Below are 27,632 nucleotides of genomic sequence, written 5' to 3'. Positions count from 1 at the left end.
AGAAAAAAAATTATGTAAAATATTTCTCGATTTTACTATATATGTGAAGATTATCGAATTTGTTCAACTCGTTATAGTCAGTGGAATACAGATGGCCAGCTGACGGACATCAGGCCACATGTAACCTGCAGCATTCTCTCTTGTGGGTTTCTGCTTTGGAAACGTAGAGGTGAAAACCATTATGCCAATAGATAATTGAATATGGGCCTCTTATAATTACCTCACATTGAATATTTTACATAGAAAGAAAGCAATTTTAAATTGAAAATACTAGATTAACAAAAATATCCGTTTCATAGCCTGTCAGCTAGGAAATTAAAATGGGGGTTTGGAGGCCAGCCATCATGTGTCTTAGGACCATCTTTCTGTTTTACAATCTTTCTATTTTCCTTTGATAAGGGGAAAATATCTGATAAGGGAAAAATGTACATATACATTTGGTGGTACGTGTAGGAAAAACCCCCTACCTAATATTCTTCACCTAAGTAGAAACTAAGTATAACCGTTTTTTTGTCGATTTTTTCTTTTGACAAACAAATTTCAGCTATATATTTGCACATTAGGGGGGGGGGTTAAAGTACCTCTGTAGTTTACATAATTTGGTTAATAAATTATTATGTTTTCATCGTATTTTCGATATTTCATAAGGATTGAGCGTCAGAGAAACAGACCGGCTATAGTCTTTCTGTATAGCCAGTCTAGAAACATATAAACATCTTTCTGTTTTACTTTGCCCAGACTGCTCCAATTACCCATTTAGAGTTGGATCGACTCTTTCTAAGCTAACAGAGTTACACCACTGACCCTCGTTCCAAACCAAATAATCAGTAACACCAGGACTCGAACCCCTTGTCCTCATGGAGAATTTCTATATTGAGGCTGGTTATTCCTTAGGTAGTGAATGCACGCGTATATTAACAGCTACAATATCAAGGGAGAGCATAGTAATCTTACCCCTGGATTTCCACAAAGACAGAGAAGGGTGGCGTTTGTCACTACATCTAGTACTAGAATATAATCAGATTTGTGTGTACGGTCAATCCATCTGCAGTAACATCCTCCGCGACTACAGTCCGTATTGCAGGAAAATATACTATTGGAAAGATCTACTTCATTGAACTAGAACAAAAATATTAGCAATTATATAAAGAGACATATTGACATTTATCTTAGGCCCCGCAATAGCACTGCCTAAGTAAGGAGCGATATGACTTGATGTATTATTTTTTTACAGAAGCCACCTCAAATGGAAGGGGCTTTAGTAGAATTATTAGAGGGGACTCTTTCGGTTTTGATAGTTCTGCCACCCTTTTTAAGAGTCAAAAATGACTGGACGGTAACCAGCCCTCCCTCACACGCCCTTTTTAGCTGCAATTCCCCCAAATCAACCGTCCAAAATTTTGGGATAGTCATTTTTTCAAAATAATCAGAAAGTCCCATAACTTTGCTTCCAGGGATAGCAAAATTCCCAAAAGCCCTTCAGGCAAGGACTGTAAGTTACGTCGTATCTAAAAAGGCTAAGAGTATTAAGGTGAAATTTTCAGGGAATGTTGCACTAAATCAAAACATACTTAAGAGACGTAGGTTGTCAAAAGAGTTTATCAGCAATATCTCAAGAATAACTAAGGATATTAAGTTTAAATTTCCATGGAATGTTGGGGGGGAGGTAAAAATAAATCAAAGGGTGCTATGTTCATCTAAGCAGTCATGATGGTGTTTCTAAAATATCTTAGGAACGACTAAGGGTATTAAGCGAAACCTTCAGGGCATGTTGAGCTGCATCAAAAGACACTATATGCATCCTCTGCAATATGTCAGGAGCGGCTAAAGGTATTTAGTTGAAACTTTCAGGAATATTGAAGAAAACTTGAAACTAAATCAGAAGACACAACGCGTATCAAGGCTGTCAAAACAGCATCTGTGCATTATCTCCGGAGCAGTAAGGATATTAAGTTGAATCTTTAAGGGAGTTTTGATAAGGGTGTTGAACTAAAGCAAAAGACAGGTATTGTCTTATGGTTGTCAAAATAGCATGTATGCCAAGGACTTAAATTTGAAAGTTTGAGTGAATATTGAGAAGCTATTGGCATATAAGCAATAACTCAGCAGCAGCTACGGGTATTAAGTTGAAACTTTCAGGGAAAGTATTGAACTACAATATTGGATAATATTTGCATTTGGGTTGTCAAAAGCGTATAAGTTTAGTTTCTCGGAAAATTTTAAAGTTATTAAGTTGGAAAATTTTAAGGGTTTAAGGGTATTAAGTAAGGGTCTACTGAGTGTGTCTCAATGTAAGTTGAAATTCTAATGACGGTGTAAATTTCAGAAGGGAGCTGAACTCTCTGTTAGTCAAGGAGATGCAACCAAGTAGTCCAAGGGCAGGTCTGGAATATATCAGGAACGGCTAAGGGTATTTAGTTGAAGCGTTTAGGATATGCCGAGTGGATTTCTATCTAAATCAAAAGACACTATTTGTATCAGTGTTATTAAAATGACGAAGCTGCAATGCTCAAAGATCAGTTAAGGACACTAACTTAAAGCTTTCAGTTCATGTTGAGATAAATCAAAATACAAATCTAAAGACTTAAACAGGGCCATATCCAGGATTTTTTTTGGGGATGTTTTACACAAGGACTTTGTCTACAGGGTGGGTTTTTACACAAAAAACATAAGAAGCCGCATAAAAAATTTGTTTATATCCATTGTTGTTACGTTTTTACGAGCCAGACAAACATTTCGAGGGTGGCGTTTTAAACCCCATACCCCCATCTGGATACGGCCTTGGACTGAAAACTAAATACTTTTTAGCCTTTTTCACTTTTATAACGTTCATAAATCCAAAACTGGTGAGAGTTCCAGGAATAAATATTAACATATGTTAGAACCTCAATCTGTAATCATTGGTATCTTCCAATAATCCTGACTAGCATGGCGATTTAATTCTTTTTGTTGTTGATTTTATGACAATAAAAAATCATGCAGCTTGAAATAAAATTTTCTTCAGTAAAGTGCTAATGATTCTCTGGTCATGACAAAAATGACAAAATATAATATGTTTTAGCAACACGATTATTTAAAAGTTCTTTTTTTTTGATTTTTTTACAAAGTGTGCTGTCAACACCTTAAATCTTATATAATATTATACAATACTCCCAAAATTAAAAAAAATATATATATATAAAGAATATAAACATTGTACAAACTCGATTAACTCAAAACTGAGAAAAATCAATTTTATCGGGAATCGCCAAATGGTCAAATACATTGGTCATAAACAGTATTATTATTATTATTAATATTACACATACTTCAATACCGATAAAGAAGGCCTTATTTCGTGCTTTCTTACAAATTCATAAAGTAAAATTCACCACCTTTAAGGTGTTACAGGATGCTACTTGATTAGGTCAAAACTAGTAAATATGATTTATTCATATTTTGGTGGCTAGATGGTTCATTTTTCTAAGTTTTCTTACTACTAATATTTATGTGCCTTAATAACGATATAGAAAGCTAAATTTCCAGCTTTTCTGTAAATTAATAGGTTACCACGCTGGACCCTTACGCGGCACAACATTGATTTTACTTGATGAAATCGAAAGCAGACAATCTTATTAATTCGCTATCCTGGTGGCCAAATGACGCATTATTGTTAAATTTTGGTGCTACGATTCAATGAGTGTATTATTTCCGCATCTCTATAAATTTAAAACATAAGTGTTTACCATTTTTTGGTGGCGCAACATTGATGTTACCAATTAATTAAAAACTAAAAAACTTATTTGTTTTTCATTGGATGGTCAAATAGTATGCTATAGTTAAATTTGATTATTATTGCTTATACATACCTCGATAACGATTTTCTGAGAACTGTTCGGTTTCAGAGTCGTGACATGTTTGATGGAAGAACACACATTCCAGTCAACAGCTGACAACGTAAAAGGTAAAAGGACTCCTTCGTCGCCCAACTTTTGAATTTTCTGCTTATAGAAGATATTGTCAAAAATACTACTGGTAACTGCCGCTAGAAACGAATTAAAACTTAAAAATACAAACTTTTCAATTGATGAAAATAATGATAATAATGATGAAATAAATTGATGAAAATAATCATGGTGTTATATTATGCTTGGCGCTGGAGGACATCCTTAAGTATTGTTCAAAATTGACTTGATCAAATCAGCTTCGGAGGAAAGTATTTAGGCAGTGTTCTATGGCATAAATTTTTATCATTTTTCAATGCTTAACAATGTTCTTAGGAAAATTTCTTATGAATGCATGAGTCTCTGGACTGAACAGGTATAATGGGCTTTCACACTACGCCGTAGATCATTTCACACTAGCTTGATTTAAAGCTTTACGTTACGCTAGGTGAAATTACGTTATAGTGTCTACTAGTCTCGAGCTCGACTACAAATTTTACTTTAAGCTGAAGCTTATTCTACATTATGGAAAGGTCAATATAGCAGCAACAAAGCGAAATGTCTTGAATAACAATTTATAGACTCTGAAAATAAATTAGCAAGCATTTTTGAGAAAGCCATTCATGCTTAACCAGATTTTGAATGTCCATCTCCATTCCACAATTTTAATATTCAATAGTTTTAATTTATAGCTATTTTTGTAACCAGAAAATAATATATCAAACAGTTTCCAATAATCTTAAACAATGATTATAATAGTTTTACCAATTTATACGTTAGCCTATCATGAAATGTCGTATTCAAGTAAGACAGGTGATACTTAACGTGACATAACCACTAAGCATAGGAAATTACGTGCGTAGTGCAAAGCCGCTTAAGCTTTTCGCTAATTTTGTGGTTTGACCATGCCAAGGGAATTATTACCATTTTGTATATATTTTAATTCTTATAGAATATTCATATGACTGCCTAGTGTTCTTAGTCGATCAGGCTCGGAAATTTAAAAGACGTTATGTTAAACAAAATTAATTGTAAATGGGAGGGGAAATAAAGCTCAAAAGGAGCTTTTAATGCTTATTTACCAGATTTACCAGATTTACCTTATTTACCAGATTATACGCAGGTTTCTTTGTAAAAATAGAATTTTAAAATTCATAAATCTAGTTTCCAGCTATTTTTGTAAACTAAAAATTGATACAGGAAACAGTTTGCAAAAGAAACTTTCTGAACAAATTGAAAACGAGAATGGACATTTCCTTTAAAAAATTCTTTAAAATTAAATTTTTCCCAGGGGATTCTGCTCGTTTTGAGTTTGACTCGGTTAACTATTGTAATTTTTGTTCGTTTTGGATTTCATTTATTTATCGATGCTGATTTGTGGTAGTTTCACGCTTGGTAAGTTATTTTATTTTTGATCATATTTTGTTTAATGTAGTTCTTTACTTTTCTTTGAATAACTTATTTTGTGGTAAAAGTTTTTTTTTAATTAATTTCTGTTCGTTTTATATTGACGTAGTCTCTTCAGGGAAAAAGAAAATAATACTTCAAATCTTTTCGTTTTTTAAGATTTTATAGTTTGGCCTGCAATTTGTATGCTGGAGAAAAATTTTCAGCAATTTAACAACGTACATCTTTTTAAAAATCTGGACACAAATAGTATTTTTTAATTTAGCTTCATGCCTCATCTAGTTGACCTGAAATGGAAAACTTGGTACCATTCGTAAAAAAATCTGTTTACTTTCTTTGATAGCTTGGATACACTTACGCTATTGTGATTTGGTTAAATTTTAAGAGCAGAAATGGGAGGGTTGGCGTGGGAGGATGGGAGTGGAAGGGGGATTAATTACCCTCAAATCACTTTTGACTATTAAAAAGGGAATCAGCCCTTTCTATTTTCAATCGAATGAGCCCTTTTCGAAGTTCCCACGACAACTCCTTCGTTACAAAGTGCCCTGGTCTAAACAACAACAACAAAAAATAATACATTATATCCACTTCGATCTTTACAATAAAAATGTCAAGCCTTCCAATCACTTTCGACTATTAAAAAGGGCACTAGGCCTTTCGATTTCCATTCGAATGAGCCCTTTTCGAAACGACAACGCTTTCTATAAACACCTTGTATGCCCCTAGGGCATAAATTACAACCATAACCCTAAGGTCTGTCAGGGTGCTTGTCATACTCAAAGACCGAATTTCTAGAACTTTCAACTACGTTAAACAAAATGGCTATCTCAAAATTTTGATTGGATGTGTTTGGGGAAATGGTGGGCGTGAGAGGCGCGGTAGTCGCTCTCCAATTACTTTAAACTATCAAAAATGACCTTAGCCCTTTCAATTTCCAGTCAAATGAGGCATTTTGATGTTTATACGACAAAACTTTAAATACAAATCTTATATGCCCCCTGGGCATAGCTTACAACCTTTGCCCAGAGTGCTGGGGGGTGTCATTCTCAAAAACCTAATTTTAAGAACTTTCTACTACGTTGAACAAATGGCTATCTGAAAATTTTGATCGGATGTGTTTGGAGGAATGGTGGGCGTGAGAGGGGGGTTAGTTACCCTCCAATCACTTTCAACTATTACAAAAGGGCCGTAGCCCTCTCAATTTCGAATTGAATGAGCCCCTTTTGAAGTTTTACTAAAGATCAATCTATAAAAACCTTATATGCCCCCAGGGCAGAACTTACAACCTTTGCCCTTGGGGCTCTGGGGAGTTTGTCATCCTTAAATACATAATTTCTAGAACTTTCAACTACGTTGAACAAAATGGCTGTCTCTAAACTCTGATTGAATGTTTTTGGAGAAATGGTGGGCATAATTACTCTCCACTCACTTTTGCCTGTTAAAAAGGGCATTTTCAATTTCCAATCAAATGAGCCCTTTTTGAAATTTCTATAACAACTTTCTATATAAACCTTATACGCCCCCAGGGCATAACTAACAACTCTTGCACTGAAGGCTCTGAGGGGGTTATCATCCTAAAAAACCTAATTTCAAGAACTTTCAACTACGTTGAACAACATGCATATCTCAAAATTTTGATTGGATGTGTTTGAGAAAATGGTGGGCGTGAATAGGGCCGTTAGTCGCTCTCCAATCACTTTCAACTATTAATAAAAAAGGCACTAGCCCTTTCAATTTCCAATTGAATGAGCCCTTTTGAAGTTTCTACGCTTTCAATAAAAGTATTATACGGCCCCAGGGCATAACTTACAACCCTTGCCCTGAAGGCTGTGGGGAGGGGTTGTCTTCCTTAAAGACTTAATTTCCAAAACTTTAAACTACGTTGAATAGAATGGCTATCTAAAATATTGATTGTATGCGTTTGGAGAAACGACGGGCATGAGAGGGGGGTTAATTGCCCTCAAATCACTTTCAACAATTAAAAAGGGCACTAGCCCTTTGAATTTCCAATCGAATGAGCCCTTTTTCAAGTTTCTACGACAAATTTTTCAATAAAAACCTTATTTGACCCCAGGGCATAACTTATAACCCTTGCCCTGAAGATTGTGAGGGGGTGTCCTGCTCAAAGGTGTAATTTCCTGAACTTTGAACTGAGTGGAACAAAATGGTAATCTCAAAATCTTTATTGGATGTGTTTGGGGAAATGGTGGGCGTGTAAGGGGTGTTAGTTACTTTTCAATCACTTTCGACTATTAAAAAGGGCACTAGCCATTTCAATTTACAATCGCATGAACCCTTTTTGAAGTTTCTACGACAACGCGTTATATAAAAACCTTATATACCCCCTGGGCATAATTTCAAACCCTTGCCCTAAGGGCTGCGGGGGGAGGGTTGTCAGCCTCAAAGTCCTAATTTCCAGAATTTAAAAATACGTTGAATAAAATGGCTATCTCAAAGTTTTCATTAGATGTGTTTGGGGAAAAGGTGGGCGTGAGAGGCAGGTTAGTTGCCTTCTAATCACTTTCGACTATCTAATCACTTTCGACTATTTATTTACTTAGTCCCCGTTTCTTGTCTCGTTGTCGAGTGTCCTCGTTCTTTACTTAGGCAGCGCGATCGCGCAGCCTATGATTTATGCAACAACTTTCTATATAAACCTTATATGCCCCCAGGGTATAACTTACAACCCTTGCACCGAGGGCTCTGAGGGGGCTATCATCCTAAAAGACCTATTTTCCAGAACGTTCAACTACGTTGAATAAAATGGATATCTCAAGATTTTGATTGGATGTGTTTTGGAAAATGGTGGCCGTTAGAGGGGCGTTAGTCGCTATCCAATCACTTTCAACTATTAAAAAAGGCACTAGCCCTTTCAATTTCCACTTCAATGAGGTCTTTTGAAGTTTCTACGACAGCGCTTTCAATTAAAACTTTATATGCCCCAGGGCATAACTTACAACCCTTGTTCTGAGGGGGTTATCATCCTAAAAGACCCAATTTCCAGAACTTTGAACAACGTTGAAGAAAATGAATATCTCAAAATTTTAATTCGATGTGTTTCGGAAAATGGTGGGCGTGAGAGGGGCGTTAGTCGCTATCCAATGGTTCATTCAATTTCCAATTGAATGAGTCCTTTTGAAGTTTCTACGACAACGCTTTCAATAAAAACTTTATATGCCCCCACGGCATAACTTACAACCCTTGCCCTAAGGGCTGTGGTGGGAGGGTTTGTCATCCTTAAAGACCTAGTTTCAAAAACTTTTAACTACGTTGAATAAAATGGCTATCAAAAAATTTTGATTGGATGTGTTTGGGGAAAAGGTGGGCGTGACCGGGGGTTTAGTTGCCCTCAAATTACTTTTGACTATTAAAAAGGGTACTAGCCCTTTGAATTTCAAACCGAATGAGCCCTTTTTCAAGTTTTTACGACAAAGATTTCAATAAAAATCTTATATGCCCCCAGGGCATAACTTATAATCCTTGCCCCGAGGGTTGTTAGGGATTTTCCTCCTCAAAAATATGTTTTCTATCTGGAAATCAACTACGCTGAACAAAATGGCTATCTCAAAATTTTTATTGGATGTGTTTGGGGGAATGATGGGTTAGGGGGGGGGGGGCGTGTTGCCCTCCAATCACTGTTGACTATTAAAAAGGGCACTAGCCCTTTGAATTTCAAATCGAATGAGTTTTTTTTTGAAGTTTATACGACCACGCATTGTATAAAAACCTTATTTGGCCCCAGGGCGTAACTTAAAACCCTTGCCCATAGGTCTGTGGGGGAGTGTCCTCCTCAAAAACATATTTTCTATCTGGAAATCAACTACGCTGAACAAAATGGCAACCTCAAAATTTTATTGGATGTATTTGGGGAAATGATGGGCGTGGGTAGGGGGTTAGTTGCCCTCCAATCACTTTTGACTATTAAAAAAGGCACTAGCTCTTTGAATTTCCAATCGAATGAGCATTTTTCGAAGTTTCTACGACAACGCCTTCTATAAAAACCTTATACGGCCCCAGGGTATAACTTAAAACCCTTGCCATGAGGGTTTTGGGGGAGTGTCCTCCTCAAAAACATATTTTCTATCTGGAAATCAACTACACTTAACAAAATGGCTATCTCAAAATTTTGATTGTATGTGTTTGAGGGAATGATGGGCGGGGGGGGGACTAGTTGCCCTCCAATCACTTTTGACTATTAAAAAGGGTACTAGCCCTTTGAATTTCCAATCGAATGAGTCTGTTTTGAAGTTTCTACGACAACGCCTACTATAAAAACCTTATATGTCCCCAGGGCTTAACTCTAAACCCGTGCCCTGAGGGTTGTGGGGGAGTGTCCTCCTCAAAAACATATTTTCTATCTGAAAATCAACTACCCTGAACAAAATGACTATCTCAAAATTTTGATTAGATATTTTCGGGGGAATGATGGTCATGGGGGGGGGGGGTTGGTTGCCCTCCAATCACTCTCGACTATTAAAAAGGGCACTAGTTACTCCAATTTCCAATCGAATGAGCCCCTTTCGAATTTTATACGACAACTCTTTCGATACGAAATGCCAAGGTATGGAGAAACCCCCCCCCACCCAAAAAAAAATACATTGTGCCCACATCGTTCTTTACTTAGGCAGCGATAGCGCGCTGCCTATGATTAACGGCCTTTGTGATTGATGGGTCATTTTTAAAGATTTGGAACAAAATTCGAACTTTAGCGTAAAGAGCAAGGTATTGACTAGAGGAAAACCCCGTAATATATGTATTAAAAATATATGAATATAGAAGTTCATTAAGTAAGTTAATTCGTAAGTTACGTATATTTATTACTAATTAAAATGTTCATAAATAAAATTAAACAACTTTTGAGAAAGCCATTTAACCAGATTACAGTAAAATTAATATGCACATTTTTTTAATTATTCATGTACGGTGAGCCAAAATTACAACCTGTATTAATTCAAAAACGTTCAAAAATTAAATAAAAAAAACAAGTTTTTCTCCCTGAAAGTAAGGAGTGACATTAAAACTTAAAACGAAAAGAAATTATTCCGTATATGAAAGGGGCTGTCTCCTCCACGCTTTGCTCTTTACGCTAAAGTTTGACTGTGTCTCACAACTTTATTTTTTAAAACAATGAAAAACTTTAGCGTAAAGAGCGAGGCGTTGAGGAGGGGACAGCCCCTTTCATATACGGAATAAATGAGTTTCATTTAAACATGTTTTCTCTAGAGCAACAGACAGTTATGAATTATATACATAAGACATGTTCTTTTAAAAGAGAGCGGCATAATATCCACCTTTGCCAAGAAATGTATATATGTTAATCCTGTTAACATTCATGAATTTAGAGCAATAAGATTTACCTTCTTCAAATGCAAATGCCCCCTCCAAAATATGGTCTCCATCTGCAGGATCTAATTTAAAACGCAAAGCCATTCCATTGCCTCTCGATTTATAGATCAAAGGACTTCTAAACCTGAAAATAAACTTGATAATATTAACTTCTCAAATAGTTAAGAAATGGAACACGTTTCTAACAAAGTTCTAGCAATGTTAAATTTCTTGACCTTTTGAATTCAGAATTTTCAGTGCAATATTAGCAAGGCTCAATAGAGTCCTTAGAATTCTTCATTCAGAATTTAGGAGGGTGCCTTAGAGTTTAGTATTTTCTAACATTGGGATGAAAGGATGATATTGCACTTGATTATGGTTATAACATATTTCATTTAAAATATAAGAAGAGAATATTCCATTTCAGTTATCGTTGTCAAACTTGATGCTAATGGTTTTCCGAATTTTACAGGATTGACCAAAAATATGTTATTACTATAAATATAATTTACTTATTACTAAAAAAGTATCAAATGAAGTTTCTAATTATACCCTTTGATATACAAACAAACACAGGCGTCACTAGCCGAAACTTGTGTGTGTGCGGGGGGGGGGAGGGTAGGAAGAATGGATTGTACCGACTGAGTAGTCATTTTTACTAACTAATTTGGGCGGTATTGTTTTTAAAATTAATCAATTATTTGTTTTGCCACCGAATACAACAGATCGTTTTCCTTGATTCTGTGTCATATATTTCTATTTACATATTTCTCCCATTAAAAAGACATTTGAGCCAGTAAAATTTTTTACCGACTGATTTTTACCTGAAACCAATGAGGGGCGCCCAGCCCCCCTGCACTTGACACAATTGACAACCACATATATAGTGGATTGCAGGAGGAAAAATAACAGGTCTGGATCCCACGGGGGTCAGGCTTAAACCTAGTGGAAGCTTTTTTTCTTTATCCTGACAGATTTGTAGGTTAAGAATGATATATAAGAATGTTGGGGCATCTGCCCCCTATTATCAGATAAATGTCCCTTTTCTCTTGTACAGAGATTTACCAATAATATAATTTTTTATTTGCACGCTAAACTCTTGTAGAGGCTACCTTGTTTTCAATGGGGGTTTAAAGGCAGAAAGGGGTTTCGCCAGAGGAGAATTGGTTTGTATTGAGGTTCTATTTTAATCCTCTCACAGGCTAGTTAAATCATCCGAATGATTTATAATTTATGGATATTTATTATAGATATTTATATTATATAAGGATATTTATTATAGGATATTTATATTATGGATATTATTTCAATTTTCGACTCCATTGGCCTTGATTGGCCCACGTTGTCACGCGAGGGGGAAAGAGGTAAACTAACCTTTTTCGTGGATATGCGTTTAATTAGTTAGTTCCTGTTTAGAGTTCGTCGGTAGAGATCATGCTTGGATTCGAGATAGATAATATTGGATTTGATATTGGTAAATAAAAGTAACTTGAGTGTTCTGCAATTGTTATTGATTGTTTTCCCGAACACTGATTCAGTTGGGAAGAGAGCATTTAGAGCTACCGTCGTTGTAATATCCACTGGAGAGCCCACCCCCTCCAAAGATACATTTATATTATTTGTTGGTGGCATGGGTCATGGCATTGTGGACTAACTAGTGTGGCCCTTACTCCTCCGCAGGTAGTGCACATGTCGGACCCACAGCGGTTATAGCTTGCGCAAGCCCATAGCATGAATCAGAAAAGGAAGAAATCAAAGAATCCGTAGCACGTCGGAGTTGACCACGGCACCGCAAATCGCGTTACTTTCACAGGTTACCAGCGTCGGTGTCAGAGAATTTACGAAGACATTCTATTATTTTTTCAATTTTTTGATAGGTGAATGAAAATTTTTATAAAAAAAGACTCAGCTTAACAAATAAAGTTGTGTTCATCTTAACCTCATTCCAGTCCCCCACTCCCCCTACTCAAAATGCATATATGTATCTTTAGGCTACATACCCCTGTTTGCTGATTTCGTTAGTTGAAATCGTTTTTTGGACTTATTTCTCATTATCACTTTGTTCATATTTCAAAACGACAAAACTATAAGAAAAAAAATTGATTTTTTTAACTTTTGGGGAGTATGAGGACTCCTTCGAGTTTAACTGGGATACAGTTAAACTGGGAGTGACTATCAACATCCAAAAATTTTTTTAGATTTTCTTAACGTAATGAAGTAAATATTTTGTCATTGTAATATACTAGAGAATAACTATAATGTTGCTCTTTTAACTTTTTTTTTAACAACCCATTTTAAGTTTTAGTTAAGTTTTTTTTTCAAATTTTCATCAATTAGAATATGCCATAAGAGGGGGGAGGTGAGCAAAGTTTCGTCCTAAATCTGGTATTGACTGTTCGAAGTCTTTATAAGGTTTGGAAACTCGAGTAAAAATTATCGGTACTCCTGTACTAAACGGACTCTTTTATATACTGCAATGGAAACCAGTCACGAAAAACCCGTTTTTGACGGGATAATTCAAGACACCGCTATAGAGTAATACAATGTATAGCGTAGTTTTTATTGCGAATATGATATTTAAACTCTTGTTTTTTGGGGTTTAGGAGGGGAAAGGTACCTAGGTTAGGTTAAGTTATGCAATAATATATGCTATGCTTTGCCCAATACCCCCCCACACTAATGTGCAAAAATATAGCCCAACTTTGTTTCTAAACTATTATAGATTCATCCTATTTTATTTTATTTCATTAGCATTAACCAAACTAGCATTATATAAAAGATTTCGTTTAGTACAGGAGTACCAAATTATCTTTCAAACAAAAACTCGAACCTGAAAAGCACAGTTCATATAATTATCCAGTAAGCTTATCGCAGATCATTTCTGGTCTTTGTTCTCGGTGCGAACAAAAAGCTCCTCCCACTTTCTTCGTGCAGTTATTAATAGCGGGTTTCCACTTGTTTCCGATTGTTTCGCGTCTGACTTGTCTGAAGCCGCTTATGTTTCTACGTTCTCTGGAGCACTCGCACCCCGGTCCGGGTTTTTATAATGGGTGAGATAGGGAATGATCATACTGGATAATTATATGAACTGTGCTGAAAAGATTGAAAGCCCGAGTTTGTTTTTGCATTAATGGATTTGAAATCTTAATTTTTTTTTAGTCTCAAGGTCAAATGAACGTCTCAAAGATAAAGGGTTCATTAGTAAATTCTTCTAGGGGACTAGCCATCATTGAAAGCTATTGAGAACTTTTTAGTTTGACTACGAGATTTGATTGAAATGACATTGAAATTGTATCTCCCCTTTGTCGGCAAGGTTTTGAAACAAAGCGGGTAGCATCACCTAAACTTTTGAAGCTGTCAAATTGGTCAAACAATATTTTCTTCGAGCAAACTTTTAGCTCTTTTAGCAGGTATGCTAGACCCTTTTTAGGGACTGCCCTTTCCTGAACTTCAAAATAAAGATTCACCTCCATTTAATCCAAAAAGAATAATTCGCACCTTCTATTGATGTAAATTTCAAAAAAATTTAATATCTATACCTATGGCACAAAACGGGCGAAATTAAACGGTTTTACTAAAATAAGCTTTTCTGTAGGTTTTCTGTCGGCTTTTAGTGTTCTGTCATTTATTCGGATCTCTTACCAAAGCTCTTCAAGTAATGGCAAGACTGTCCAATCTGTCCTAAATACTTGGCCAAACAAACTAAAAAAATTTATAATGGAAAATATATAGTGAATCTATAGTGATGATATATAGTGAAAATATACAGTGAAAATATATAGTGATCTTTTAAGGTATCGAATTCCCATAAAGACTCAAATCAGTAGTAACTACTACTACTTTTAACAACCCACCGCAGCACCATGCCACCTGAGGCCAACAAAGCTACGCACGCTCCTCCTCCATCCCAATCTATTCAAAGCCTTCCTCTTTACACCCTCTAAGGAAGTTCCCATTTCCCTTGAATCTTTCTTTGTGACATCCTCCCACCCTAACCGCGGGGGACCTGTTTTCCGTTTAGCCCTAGGCGGTTGACCGAAAAGGACCATCTTCGCCAATCTGTCATCCTTCATCCACAAAACGTGCCCTAGCCATCTCAACCTTTCTCTCATTATAGCCCTAGAAGGCAGGATTGATCCGCAGTTTTTGTCCAGTCTACTGTTCGAAATACGGTCAGTCAGACAGGTACCAAGAACAATTCGTATGCAACTTCTCTATAAAACATCAAGCAAATCGTCATCCGCTTTTCGGAGCGCCCATGCTAGGAAGTTCCCATTTCCCTTGAATCTTTCTTTATGACATCCTCCCACCCTAACCGCGGGGGACCTGTTTTCCGTTTACCCCTAGGCAGTTGACCGAAAAGGACCATCTTCGCCAATCTGTCATCCTTCATACACAAAACGTGCCCTAGCCATCTCAACCTTTCTCTCATTATAGCCCTAGAAGGCAGGATTGATCCGCAGTTTTTGTCCAGCCTACTGTTCGAAATACGGTCAGTCAGACAGGTACCAAGAACAATTGGTATGCAACTTCTCTATAAAACATCAAGCAAATCGTCATCCGCTTTTCGGAGCGCCCATGCTTCAAAACTATATTTGACCGCTGGCATCATTGTAGCTTTCATTATTCGAATCTTGGTTTGCAGACTTATTTTCCTATTCTTCTAAGCTGTTAAAAAATACTCAGAGCCTTGGGTATTCTAATTTTAACATCTTCACTGCTCCCACCGTCTTTACTACTAATAATAAAAAGGTAAATGAAGCTGTCCACCTGATCAAACTTTTCGTTATCCAATATCAACTTTTCACCATCACTTATTCCTGGCCTTAGGGACTTCAACTCGCAAAACCTCTAAAAGTTCATTCATTTTGCTCAAACCTTCATCTAGGATGCTTAAATCATCAACATAATCGAAATTCAGGAAAGTATTTCCTCCCTATTTGATTCCGTGTTCCTCCATTGTCTTTCCTGTGCTCCCTAAGACGAAGCCCATCAAAATGATCCATATAAAAGGGGATAGAACACAACCCTGCTTAACTCCTAATTTAAAACGAAACCAGCTGCTAACTTCATTTCGTACCTTAACCGCAGCAGTGTTATACTCGTACATTGCACTAATCACATTAATGTATTTGTTGGTATACCATACAAGGATGAGACCTTTGCTAAAGATCTTCTATAAATATTACTGTATTAACAATCCCATCGCTTGAAGTGGTACGAATAATTCCATAATTCTAACTGGCATTTAAAGGGGTTGGGCATAGTCAGTGATCCAAGGCTCGCTATCGTTCAAGGCTGGAATGTAGGGCAATCGGGGGTGCTGATACCAATATCGGGGTGCAAAAGTTCGCACGTGTGTAGAACATGGTCATTTTAGCTTATAAAGTCAAATTTGGCCTATAACGACGTCATACCACTCTTGATTTTTTTTACACAGTAAAATAAACTGAAAACTTTATAAACTTGACATATTCTGAATTCTAAGAGTGGACAATTTCACGCAGTATTTTTAGTTTTTCCCCAGAACCTTTATTTCTTTAGTTAACCCCTATTCAATCTTGAAAACAATTTTCTAAGACTTATTCTTAGTTTTTTTGTTTATTTTCTGAATTTTTGCCTGCATAAGTATATTGTATTATGCTTTATTTAAATTCTACTTGTCATTACAAGTCAAAATGTGTGCCTCTTTTTCAACAAATCTTAATTCTTGAGTAACTATTCATTTTTTTAAAATAACGTCATAGCTTTCAGAAATTAGCCTACAATGACCAGATTTTTTTTTTTTTTTTTTTTTTTAGCTGATAAAAAAAGGAAAACGAATCAAACTGCACGTCATTCAAATCGCCCGAATGTCCTTCACACGTTGTAAATAAAAAGAAAGTCGAGACTTGAATCTGCAAGAATATATAAGCGTTTGAACAAGAAAATCCCCCCCCCCCCCAAAAAAAAAGAAAATTTTCTTAATAGTGGCGTTTTACTCGAAATATATTCAATACAATCTATAATTTTTATCTTACCAAACGATATATCGCTCTTTTCTGAATCAAATTATGTATTTACATTATATACAACTGATATTTTTAACCAGGAAAAAAAACAATAGATGCCTCGTTCTGTGATGCGTGAATTTGGTTTCCACAGCAGTAAAAAAAGCCAAGCATCTTACAATCGGGTTTTCGTTGCATAAAGTACTTAGCCATAAAAGGCTAATATCTCCTTTATAGGATAAAATCGTCAATTTCTACATTAGTGCGAGCATGTCTACCCCGATGTTTGTTTTAAGCACCTTAGATTACCCCGGAACCCGTACCAAAACCATCTGCGGATGATGTGAGCCACCCCCTCCCTTTTTTGAATGATAGCAAGCCTTGGATCACTAACTATTGCATAAAGTACTGAAAACTACGATATAAAAGGAAAGAATTTAGGGTATTTACCTGATCTAGCTAGGGTAATGATTCCGGCAACAACGATTTTAGGGGGTGTCAGTTGTCTTGCGTGAGGTACACCATCTTGGTACAACTAGTTCTGATCGGAGATGATCGGAAACAGATCGGAGATGCGTTGGACTGCATCGCTCCGCTTTTCTCGTAGTAGAACGAGTCCAGATCTACCATAAGGAATCCTAGCCTCTGCATCAACTATTTAGATCTTACCCGTACCGGAAACGACTATCTTTATGCTGAGAGAGCTGCGGACTGGGGATCACAGTTAAACGCCACAGAAGAAATGATTCCGATTTTGTTTCATATCTGGAAACCATAAATACGCCGTAGCTGCGCTTAACTACCTAGGAGAAATGCTACGCCCACCTGAAAAAGCACCAGAAGTTCACAGAGAGTTTGTAAGTGGCAATTGTATTGTTAGGAAAACAAACAAGCCGTTTTGCAGCATTGCATGCGATATGGCTTTAAAGTCAACGGGGAATCAGGACATCAAAAGTCATTGAGGAGTTTCTGGTATCGTTGGTGCGACAATGAATGAAAATGCCAAAAATCGATATCTGGTTACTCTCTCCTTTCTCACAGCAGTCACCTGAACGCTGAAAGCCAACCTGAATACAGATTATGAGGCAATGAAGCATCATGAAGATACCACTGCGTTTACGAATCTGACAATAAAAGGCAGATATCGGGTTATGGACTTGGTAGAGTTGTCAGGAAACCTATTCTAGACGACTAGAACAGTGCTGTACAACTTTATGACAGGGTATAGAGCCCCAGAATCCGTAGCAAATAGTCTGCTGAACTTCCAAGACATTGGCTTCTAAGCCATGAGCACACATCGCGAAGGGACATCCACGAAAGTAAAAGTTGGCATAGTTCAAACTTTAGCGCCAAAAAAGGAAAAAAGAAACAGCCACAAAAAAAATATTTTGGGTAAACTGAGCTGCTTAAACGAGCTGTGCACCTTGCAAATTCAACACAAACTTCGTTCCTCTGTGAGCTGCTGAAGTACGAGTTACAGCCATATCCGGCCTCATTTGCAGCATTATCATCAAGTCGTAGGGAGCCTCAGCTAGATACTGGTGCAAAGGCAACAGCCTTGAACTACATTCTGTAACAGTTTGGCTTGCAGTCATGGCCAAAAATGATTCCACATACGCTTTTAAAGACTCTCCACGATCTGATTATATAGTTGAGGTCATGAGTGTCATAAGGTGTTATCGACCAGAACAAAATGAGACGCTAGCAGATTTTGGAATAAGAGTTTACAATGAGATTCTTAGGAACATATCCGAAGCTTGCCAGTCTATCCATCTGGTTGGTGACAGGTATGACGGTCTCATTGACAATAGCACCTATGATGACTACTCGTTCAACCTCAAAGAAGTATCTGGCTGTCGAGAAAGAAGAGAAGATCCTAGAGGAAATTTTTCTAGCCCGTTCACTTCCTCCAGCAAAGTTGCAACACTCTGGGACGGGATTCTCAGTAGTCGCTCAGCCAAAGGTCAACTCTTGAAAGTTCTTTTTGAGGTCTGAGAGTTCAAAATTTCGACCCATCAGATGGTTCATCTTGCTGGAGGTTTCGAGAGTCGACATAGAGCTGTTACCGTTTCGCCTCATAGAAGCTCCGTTGATGACGATCTCTGTTCTGGCCATGAGGAAACAGACGCTCGGGTGCTATACCACAGAGCAGTTGCCGCAAGACGAAAGAGCACACTTTTGATAATACAAGCCAACGATACTGATATCGTCTTACTAGCTGCATAATACTTCCAGTATCTTGCTAGTCTCAGCCTCAAGCAGCTCCGGGTTAAGTTTCCGTCCTACTGCATACCTATTTATACGGCAGCACAAAAACTAGGAGTAACATTTTGCAACGCCTTGCCGCTTGTCTACAGCTTGAGTGGATGTGACACCACAAGCTTTCTGTATGGAATTGGAAAGGTCCGCTTTTTTCGAGCTGCGAAGTCTTTGGAAACTTTGTTGGGGTCTTTAGATGATGAAGTTCGAGCCCTTGCAGAGAAGCCATCATCTGTGCAAAATGATGGTTTAGTCAACGTCTGTAAGCAGCTTGTGGTTACAGTGTATGGCAGAAGTGCGACTAACTTCAATAGTCTGAATGACATTTGAGCACATTTGTAACCAAGATTGGAGGATTTGCAGCGTTTACTACCAACTGATATCTCGTTTCTGCTTCATTTGAAAAGGTGCATGTTCCAGTCACTGATTTGGATCCAAAGCCACAAGCCCCGTATTGATTTACCTCAGGCTACCGATATGGGCTGGAGAATTAAAGATAATGAACTGAAGCCAAACCTAGTTTTTGCGATGCCACATGGGCTAGCATCGCTTTCTTTTTGCAACTGTGACAAAACGAGGTGCGGCTCGCTCTGCAAATGCTCTAAAATAGCTTTCTGTGACAGCGCTTGCAAGTGTGGAGCTAACCCCCCCCCCCCCAACAGGCCTACTTTCCGATGTAAATCAGAACGAGTCAGAAGACGAAAATGAAGAAGAAAAAAGAGATTTGAGCCACTGTTTCATGTTCAGTTTTAAATATTTAATTTTTTATTTGTTTTTATATTAAACTGCTAATACAGTCGCTTTAACCATTCTTTCAGCTGATCATTAAAGTTAACATATACTACTCAGTGGCCGTTGACCCGATACAACCAATTAGATCATTGGCCCCAGCTATGCAGGGAATTAAAGAAAATAGTTTCTTAAATAGGCCTTAGTCACCTCTGTGACAGCGCTTGCAAATGTGGAGCTGACCCCCCGAAAATGCCTACTTTCCGATGTAAATCAGTACGAGTCAGAAGACGAAAATGAAGAAGAAAAACAGATTTGAGCCACCGTTTCATGTTCAGTTTTAAATATTTGATTTTTTATTTGTTTTTATATTAAACTGCTAATACAGTCGCTTAAACCTTTCTTTCAGCTGATCATTACAGTTACCATCTACTACTCAGTGGCCGTTGACCCGATCCAACCAATTAGATCATTGGCCCCTGCTATGCTGGGAATTAAAGAAAATAGTATTTTAAATCAGCCTTAGTCACCTCTGCACCACACGTTCACACGGCTTCGCTACCTTGAGGCTCTTATATGAGCCTACGTAAGCCAGATGGTATCTACTACTCCATGTGCAGTAGTTTTTTTTCCTGGTTAAAAATATTAGTTGTATAGAATGTAAATACATGATTTGATCCAAAACAGAGCGATCTATCGTTTGGTGAGATACAAATTATAGGTTGTGTTGGAAATATTTCGAGTAAGACGCTACTATTCAGAAAATTTTCTTTTTTGGAGGGGGGTGGGGAGAAATTTTCTTGTTCAAACGCTTATATATTCTTACAGATTCAAGTCTCGACTTTGCTTTTATTAACAGCGTTTATAAGATATTCTGACGGTTCGAATGATGTACAGTTTGATTCCTTTTTATTTTTTTAATAGCTAAGAAAAAAATAAAAAAACTTGGTCATTGTAGGCAAATTTCTGAAAGCTATGACAATATTTAAAAAAAATAAATACTTGCTCAAAGATTAAAAGTTTTTAAAAAGAGACACATGGCTTGACTCGTAATGACAAACGAAATTTAAATAAAACATAAAAAAATATATTTATGTAGGAAAAAAAATTTCAGAAAACCCGAAAAAACTAAGAAAAAGTATATTAAAAACCCTTATTTTCATAATCAAATAGGGGTTAACTAAACAAATAAAGGTTGTGGGGAAAAACTAAAAACACCAGGTGAAAGTACGTGTTCTGATAATTCGGAATATGTCAAGTTTATAAAGTTTTCAGTTTATTTTACAAAAAAAAATGTAAAAAAAATGTAAAAAAAAAAATCAAGAGCAGTATGACGTCATTGTAAGCCAAATTTGACTTTATATGTGAAAATGACCATGTCATACACGCGTGCGAATTTGTGCACTTCGATATTCGTTATCAGTGCCGCCGATTACCCTAGAATCTACCCTCAAACCAACTTCGGCGAGTATGAGCCATCCCTTGAAAGATAACGGTCCCTGGATCACCGACTAGCAGGTAAAAGAAGGGAAGTCAAAAGCAGTTACAGAAATTCATTGCTAAACCTGTTGACATTTAAAGGTTGACTGTTATATGATTAGTAAAAACTTTATAGGATATCTGTTCCAGGAAATCTATTGGACTGCTATAAATTTTTGAAAAATGTCTCTAAGGCTTATAAATAATCAACAAATTTCTAATCGACACCGAATCGACAGATAAATCGACCCCGAATTTATTCATCATTGCAAGAAATAAAATCGGGTCTAAGGGGTTACCCTAAGGGACTGGGGAACCAGCAGAGAATTCTCCAGGGGGGGGGGCAGACGCCAAAATAGCAGTGGTGGTTATGCGACATGGAACATGTTTCAGGATAAGTTTTCGTAGGAATAAGTTTATTTTAAAAAACTCTAAAATAAAAAGAGCAATTAGATTAAATGAAAAATGAAACAAAATACAGTAATTTTTAAACGACAGTGCTGCCTGGCAAAGGGGTTAATTTATTTAATCCATAATATATTTAATTATTATGCATTTAATCTTAAAAGAAAATCAAAGTCAAACCAAAATTACAGAAAAATGTATTGCTTTGGTAGATTATAACAGATGTAGATTTGTCTTTATGCAATTCCTAAGCCTTCGAATAGTTTACAGAAGGGGTAGAGATTCTCAAAAATCATCCTGCCTGCATAGATACCACGTATTGATCTTAAAACGATCATGTAAAATGTACCTCTTTCATAGCAGGACAATTTTCACCCTCCAACTTAAAACCCTTATATATTCAAACATTAAAAAAAAATAGAATAGTGAAAGAAAAACGAGATTTAACCTTAACTATCGAGCTGTCAAACTGTCCTCTTTCTTTTTATTGTCCTATTCAACTAAATAAAATGAAAAGGTTCAAAAAAAATTTCGTCACAAGAGAATCTTATCAAATAGTCTGTGATAAAAACTGGAAGTAAAGAGTGACTTGGGTAAATATTCACGAAAACTAAAAATGGAATTCTCGTGACAATTGCTACACTGGCAGTAGGCTATTGGCTTTTTGCTGATTCTAAATATATAAAATTCTTTCAGTTTACAGTTACCCAGCTAAAACCAAAAATCGGAGAAAATTTGCTTGGTTTAAAAAAAAAGGGGGAAACAGCCCCCAAAAAGCAAGCGATCTTATTGAAAACCCTTTTATTAGAAATGTCATATCAGAGAACCCTCCGTAGAAGTTTCAAGCTCCAATCTTCAAAATGTGGAATTTCGCATATTTTTTTTCAGAAGAAACATCGTCGATGCATGTTTGTTTGTTTTGTTTTTTCCCAGGGATAATCGTATCAAACTGAAGGTCCAAAATAATTGGGAGGGATATCATTCAAATGTAAATTTAAAGCTCTTTTTTAAGGTGCCATACAGATAGGGCCAGGGAAAGTCTTGTTTTCTGCCATTTTAGGGCACCAAAACTACAACTTTACCCCAAAGAGGAATGTAATTGCGTATCAGCTATAATGAGAGGGGGAGTGAGTCACTGTTTAGGTGGGGGTAGGGTAGGGGGTAGGGGGGATTCCTAAAAAAAAGTATATTTTAATGGACAAACTGCTAGATAAATATTGAATGAGGTAGGAGGGAGTAGTAATTAATTAAAATGTTTCTTTATACAGCTAAAATCCTACATTCCTGTATCTACCAGCACAAAGGTGGAAAAGGCAAGGCAGGCCATGAATTTTTTTTTGGATGGCCAATAATGCTAGGAACTTAGTTTTCAGCAATTTTAAACGGTAATATTCTTCTTTTTATATTTATATGAAGTACTTCAATGTATTTAAACAAATGTATGTACTGCATTTATCGATAAATAAAATGATATTGTAGATGTAGTGATGGCTTCAGTTATGTCGAAGAACAAAGGTCTTTCCTTGAAGAACAAAGGTCTTTCCTTGAAGAACAAAGGTCCATCCATACAAACAATAATGCTCCTTTTCATCCGACCAAAATTCTTTAGAACTTTTAACAAGTTCTAAAGAATAGAACTTTTTTTCCCAAAATTCTTTTTCCAAAATTTTTTTCGACCAATATTAACAAGAACTTTTTTTTTACCAAAATTGGTATTCATAGCCAATTTTTCAAGTATATTCAAATTTTATCCAAAATTGAAATTTTAGATTTAAGCGTAAGACGATACTAATCAACGTACAATTATTGATTTACACATTTTAAAAAGAAATTAACCAGGGATTCAAAAGACCGATACCTCAAATTATATCTGGGATAAGCCTTGGTATGATTTGGAAAACAAACAGAAAGTAAAAAAGGGAGCTTTTCAACTGAAGTAAGGAACTGATTTGAAACCTATTTGAACAGATTATTTTTTGTATAAAGGGAGTTGTCTCCTCCTTATTCTTTACTGTGAAGTTTGGCTTTTGTTCAAACTTTTAAAGAAAATTTTGAACTGAAAAAAAAAAAGATTTTTCAAAGCACTAAAAACTTTTGTTGTATGAGCAAGGTGTTGAAAAGGGGCAATTCCTCTTATACACAGAGTAATTTTATTTTGTTTTGAATTTTAAACTTGCTCCTTGCTTTAGTTGAAAACCTTTCAAACAGTTCGTGATAACGAACTGTAAGTAAGGAGCGACCCGGCTCAATGGTAACCGAAACTCTAGAAAACGGTATTTTGACACCAATAGATACATCAAAAGAATCAGACTTTAATGCTGATTTTAAAATATATAAATTTCATCAATTTTAGTGCTACCCATCAAAATTTACGCGCCTGAGAAAATTTAGAGGGACATTGCTATGAAGGGAACGCCAGATTTCCCAGCATTATTTAAAAAAAATCAGAAATTAAATATAAAAAAACAAGTTTTTCAACTGCAACAGCAGCAACATCAAAACTTAAAACGAACAGAAAATATTACATATATGATTGGGTTCACCCCCTATTCAATTTTTTAGTACTTTCGTAAGAGCTATTTATTCTAATTAACGGCCTTTGTGATTAAGCGGTCATTTTTAAAGAATTGGAACAACATTCGAACTATAGCTTAAAGAGCAGGGTATTGACTAGGGGTGAACCCCCTAATATACGTATTAAAAATATATGAATATAGAAGTTCGTTTCGATAGTTAATTCGTAAGTTACGTATATTTATTACTAATAAACATTTTCGTAAATAAAATTAACCAACGTTTACGAAAGCCATTTAACCAAATAAAAATAAAATTAATATGCAAATTTGGTTTTAATTATTCATGTACGGTGAGCCAAAATTAAAACCTGCATTGATTCAAAAGCGTTCAAAAATTAAATAAAAAAAACAAGTTTTTTTAACTGGAAGTAAGGAGCGGCGTTAAAACTTAAAACGAACAAAAATTAATCCGTATATGAAAGGGGCTGTCCCCTCCTCAACGCCTCGCTCTTTACGCTAAAATTTCTCACAGCTCTATTTTTTTAAACAATAAAAAACTTTAGCGTAAAGAGCGAGGCGTTGAGGAGGGGACAGCCCCTTTCATATACGGAATAATTTCTGTTCGTTTTAAGTTTTAACGTCGCTCCTTACTTTCAGTTAAAAAAAACTTGTTTTTTATTTAATTGTATTAAATATGACGTAGATAATTTCGGACACGCCACTGCCTTTCCATGACGATAAATAAAAGTTCAAATAGGGATAAAATCCTTTTAATAGACAGTGTTTCACAAACAGTGATTGACATTTACAAAAAATACAGATATTTCGGTCACATATGCAGTAACCGTCATCAGTTTATTTTTACTACTGATGACGGTTACTGCATATGTGACCGAAATATCTGGTGTTTTTTGTGAATTTCTATCACTGTCTGTGAAACACTGGCTATTAAAAGGGTTTTATCCTATTTGAACTTTTATTTAGCAACAGACTAAGCTTAGAAAACCTAACTAAGGTTTTCTAAACTAAGGTTTTCTAACTAAGGTTTTCTAAACTAAGGTTTAGAAAACCATTCGAAAGAATTCACTTGATTGGCTGGTTGGTCCTTCACCAGCAGACCTTGTAAAAAAATTAAGAGGCAAAAGTTTCATTAATTGGAGAAAATTTGACACCTTTATACTTCATAACTGTAAAAAATTAAATCTTTTTCAAAGTAACAACTAGATAAATACAATTACTCCTGAAAAAAAAATGATAATAAAACACAAAAAATATATCCGTTCGGGGAACAAATACAGAAATTCCCAGCATTCTGTTCAGGGGAAACATTTCTGATCATAGTGGCTTAATATATCAGCTGATGGGTACTCTTGCAATGCAAGCAAAATTTGACGGCATATTTTTATCAAAATTGCCCCGTATTAAGTTGTTTCCCTTGTATTTTCTATAATTTTACGAACTTTCTTGTGTACTAATACCTACCCTACACTAATTATTAATAAACAAATGCATATTTAGGATAACCATAAAAAGCTGATTCTTTTATTTTTATTATGGATAGTTCGGCTCTTATACTTTCGTTATTGACAAGGATCGTTATTTATTTACCATTCATTACTATGAAGAATATATTTTTTAATCCAACCAAACCATATAGAAAAAGTGTTTGTGGAAAACTGTTTGAGAATGGGTCACTCAGTCACAAATTAGAACTTACACTTTCCTTATTAAGGGTCAAAATCTATTGGGAGTCAGCCAATAACGGGACAACACACATATTTTCCATGGTTTTTCCCTATTCTGCTCATTTTCCTTGGATTTCCTTACAATTACTTCATAGTTCCAAATTTACAGGGGGGAATGGCCCCCTGGCCGGTGCCCATGCAAAGACCCACTATTTTAGACTGCGAGGGGATTAGAATATACATTCAATTATTTGACAACTTCATCTATTAGTGTGGAAAGAAGCAATTATTCTAATCAAACAGTTCGTGGTAACGAACTGTAAGTAAGGAGCGACCCGGCTCAATAGCAACCAAAACTCTAAAAAACGGAATTCTGATACCAATAGATACGTCAAAAGAATCAGTTTTTTATTCTAATTTCAAATATATAAATTTCATCAAGTTTAGTAACACCCATCAAAAGTTACGTGCCTAAGAAAATTTGCCTTATTTTTGAAAAAAGAGGTAAACCCCCCCAAAAGTCACAGAACTTTAGTGAAAATCACACCTTCAGATTCAGAGAACCCTACTATAGGAGTTTCAAGCTAATATCTTCAAAAATGTGGAATTTAGTATTTTTTGTCAAAAGAAACATCACGGATGCGGGTTTATTGGTTTGTTTATTTTTTGTTTTTTTTTCCTAGGGGTAATCATAGCGAGCCAGTGATCCTAGAATATCGCAGGAGGGCTCATTGGAACGGAAATCAAAAGTTCTAGTGCCCGTTTTGAGTGACAAAAAAGAATGGAGTGCAACTGGGCCCCCTCTCACGCTCATTTTTTCCCGAAGTCACCCGATCAAAATTTTGGGATATCTATTTTGTCGAAAAATACAATAACTATTCCTTTGAGGATGACTTATTCCCCCACAGTCCTCGGGGGAAGGTCTGCAAGCTATGGACTTTGCCCAATGTTTACATACAGTATTGGTTATTAGGAAGTATAGAGAAGTTTTCATGTTTTTTTTCTTGTAGTTGGGGGGGGGGGGGTCGGTGGTTACGTGAGAGGATCTTTACTTGGAGGAATTTTTCATGGGGGAAGGGACATCGCTATGAAGGGGCGTCTGATTTCCCAGCAATATTTAAAAAAACGATCAGAAACTAAATAATAAAAATAATAATTTTTTCAACTAAAAGTAAGGAGCAAAATCAAAATTTAAAAAGAACAGAAATTATTACGTATATGATTCGGTTTGCCCCCTAGTCATTACCTCGCTCTTTACGCTAAAGTTTTTTTTGTACTTTCATCAGAGCTATTTATTCTAATTAACGGCCTTTGTGATTAAGGGGTTATTTTTAAAGAACTGGAACAAAATTTGAACTTTAGTAAAGAGCGAGGTATTGAGCAGGGGGGTGAAACCTCTAATTTACGTAATAAAAATATACGAATATAGAAGTTGGCTACGTAAGTTAATTCGTATGTTACGTCAGAACAAAATTACGAGAAAATCATTGAACCAAAAAAAAAGTAAAATTAATATGCAAGTTTCGTTTCAATTATTCATGTACGGTGAGCCAAAATCAAAGCTGCATTATTTCAAAAACGTTCAGAAATTAAATAAAGAAAAAAAAAATTTTTTTAATGAAATTAAGGAGCGACATTAAAACTTAAAACGGACATAAATTATTCCATCCGGGTTGCAGCGGTAGCTAGCAACCTAGTAAGAGACGATCACGTCCAATGTTAAGAAATATAAAAACCCATAGTTCTTAACAAAGGAGTCAGATCAAAACAAAAAGTACACCATTAGAACCGCCTTGTCTGAAACCCCTGTAAAGGAAACTTTCTGTCCCTTGGCTTGAACAGCAAGGGAAATATATTGGCTTGAAAATCAAGAAAATTGACTTTAACCACGTTAATCTCCCCAAACGGGATATT

At 36.1% G+C, this 27,632-nt stretch overlaps 1 protein-coding gene across 1 annotated transcript in view; it reads right to left on the bottom strand.

Annotated features, from left to right (window-relative positions):
* The window catches only part of LOC148939854 (uncharacterized), a 450,089-nt gene that overhangs the window by 56,029 nt on the left and 366,428 nt on the right, over positions 1-27,632 (bottom strand). Inside the window, exons 12-14 of the mRNA XM_089105986.1 lie at positions 10,688-10,800; positions 3,849-4,024; positions 955-1,119 (exon numbers count right to left, since the gene is read on the bottom strand). Of these exons, the coding sequence (XP_088962112.1) occupies positions 955-1,119; positions 3,849-4,024; positions 10,688-10,800 (454 nt within the window). The remainder of the gene's footprint in view (positions 1-954; positions 1,120-3,848; positions 4,025-10,687; positions 10,801-27,632) is intronic.

Source organism: Artemia sp. Qi Xiang Cuo, chromosome 20 (genome assembly GCF_049724085.1).
Source record: "Artemia sp. Qi Xiang Cuo chromosome 20, ASM4972408v1, whole genome shotgun sequence".
Lineage (NCBI taxonomy): Eukaryota > Metazoa > Arthropoda > Branchiopoda > Anostraca > Artemiidae > Artemia > Artemia sp. Qi Xiang Cuo.
Note: the sequence above shows the minus strand (reverse complement) of the source record. Positions and strands in the feature narration are given on the sequence as shown.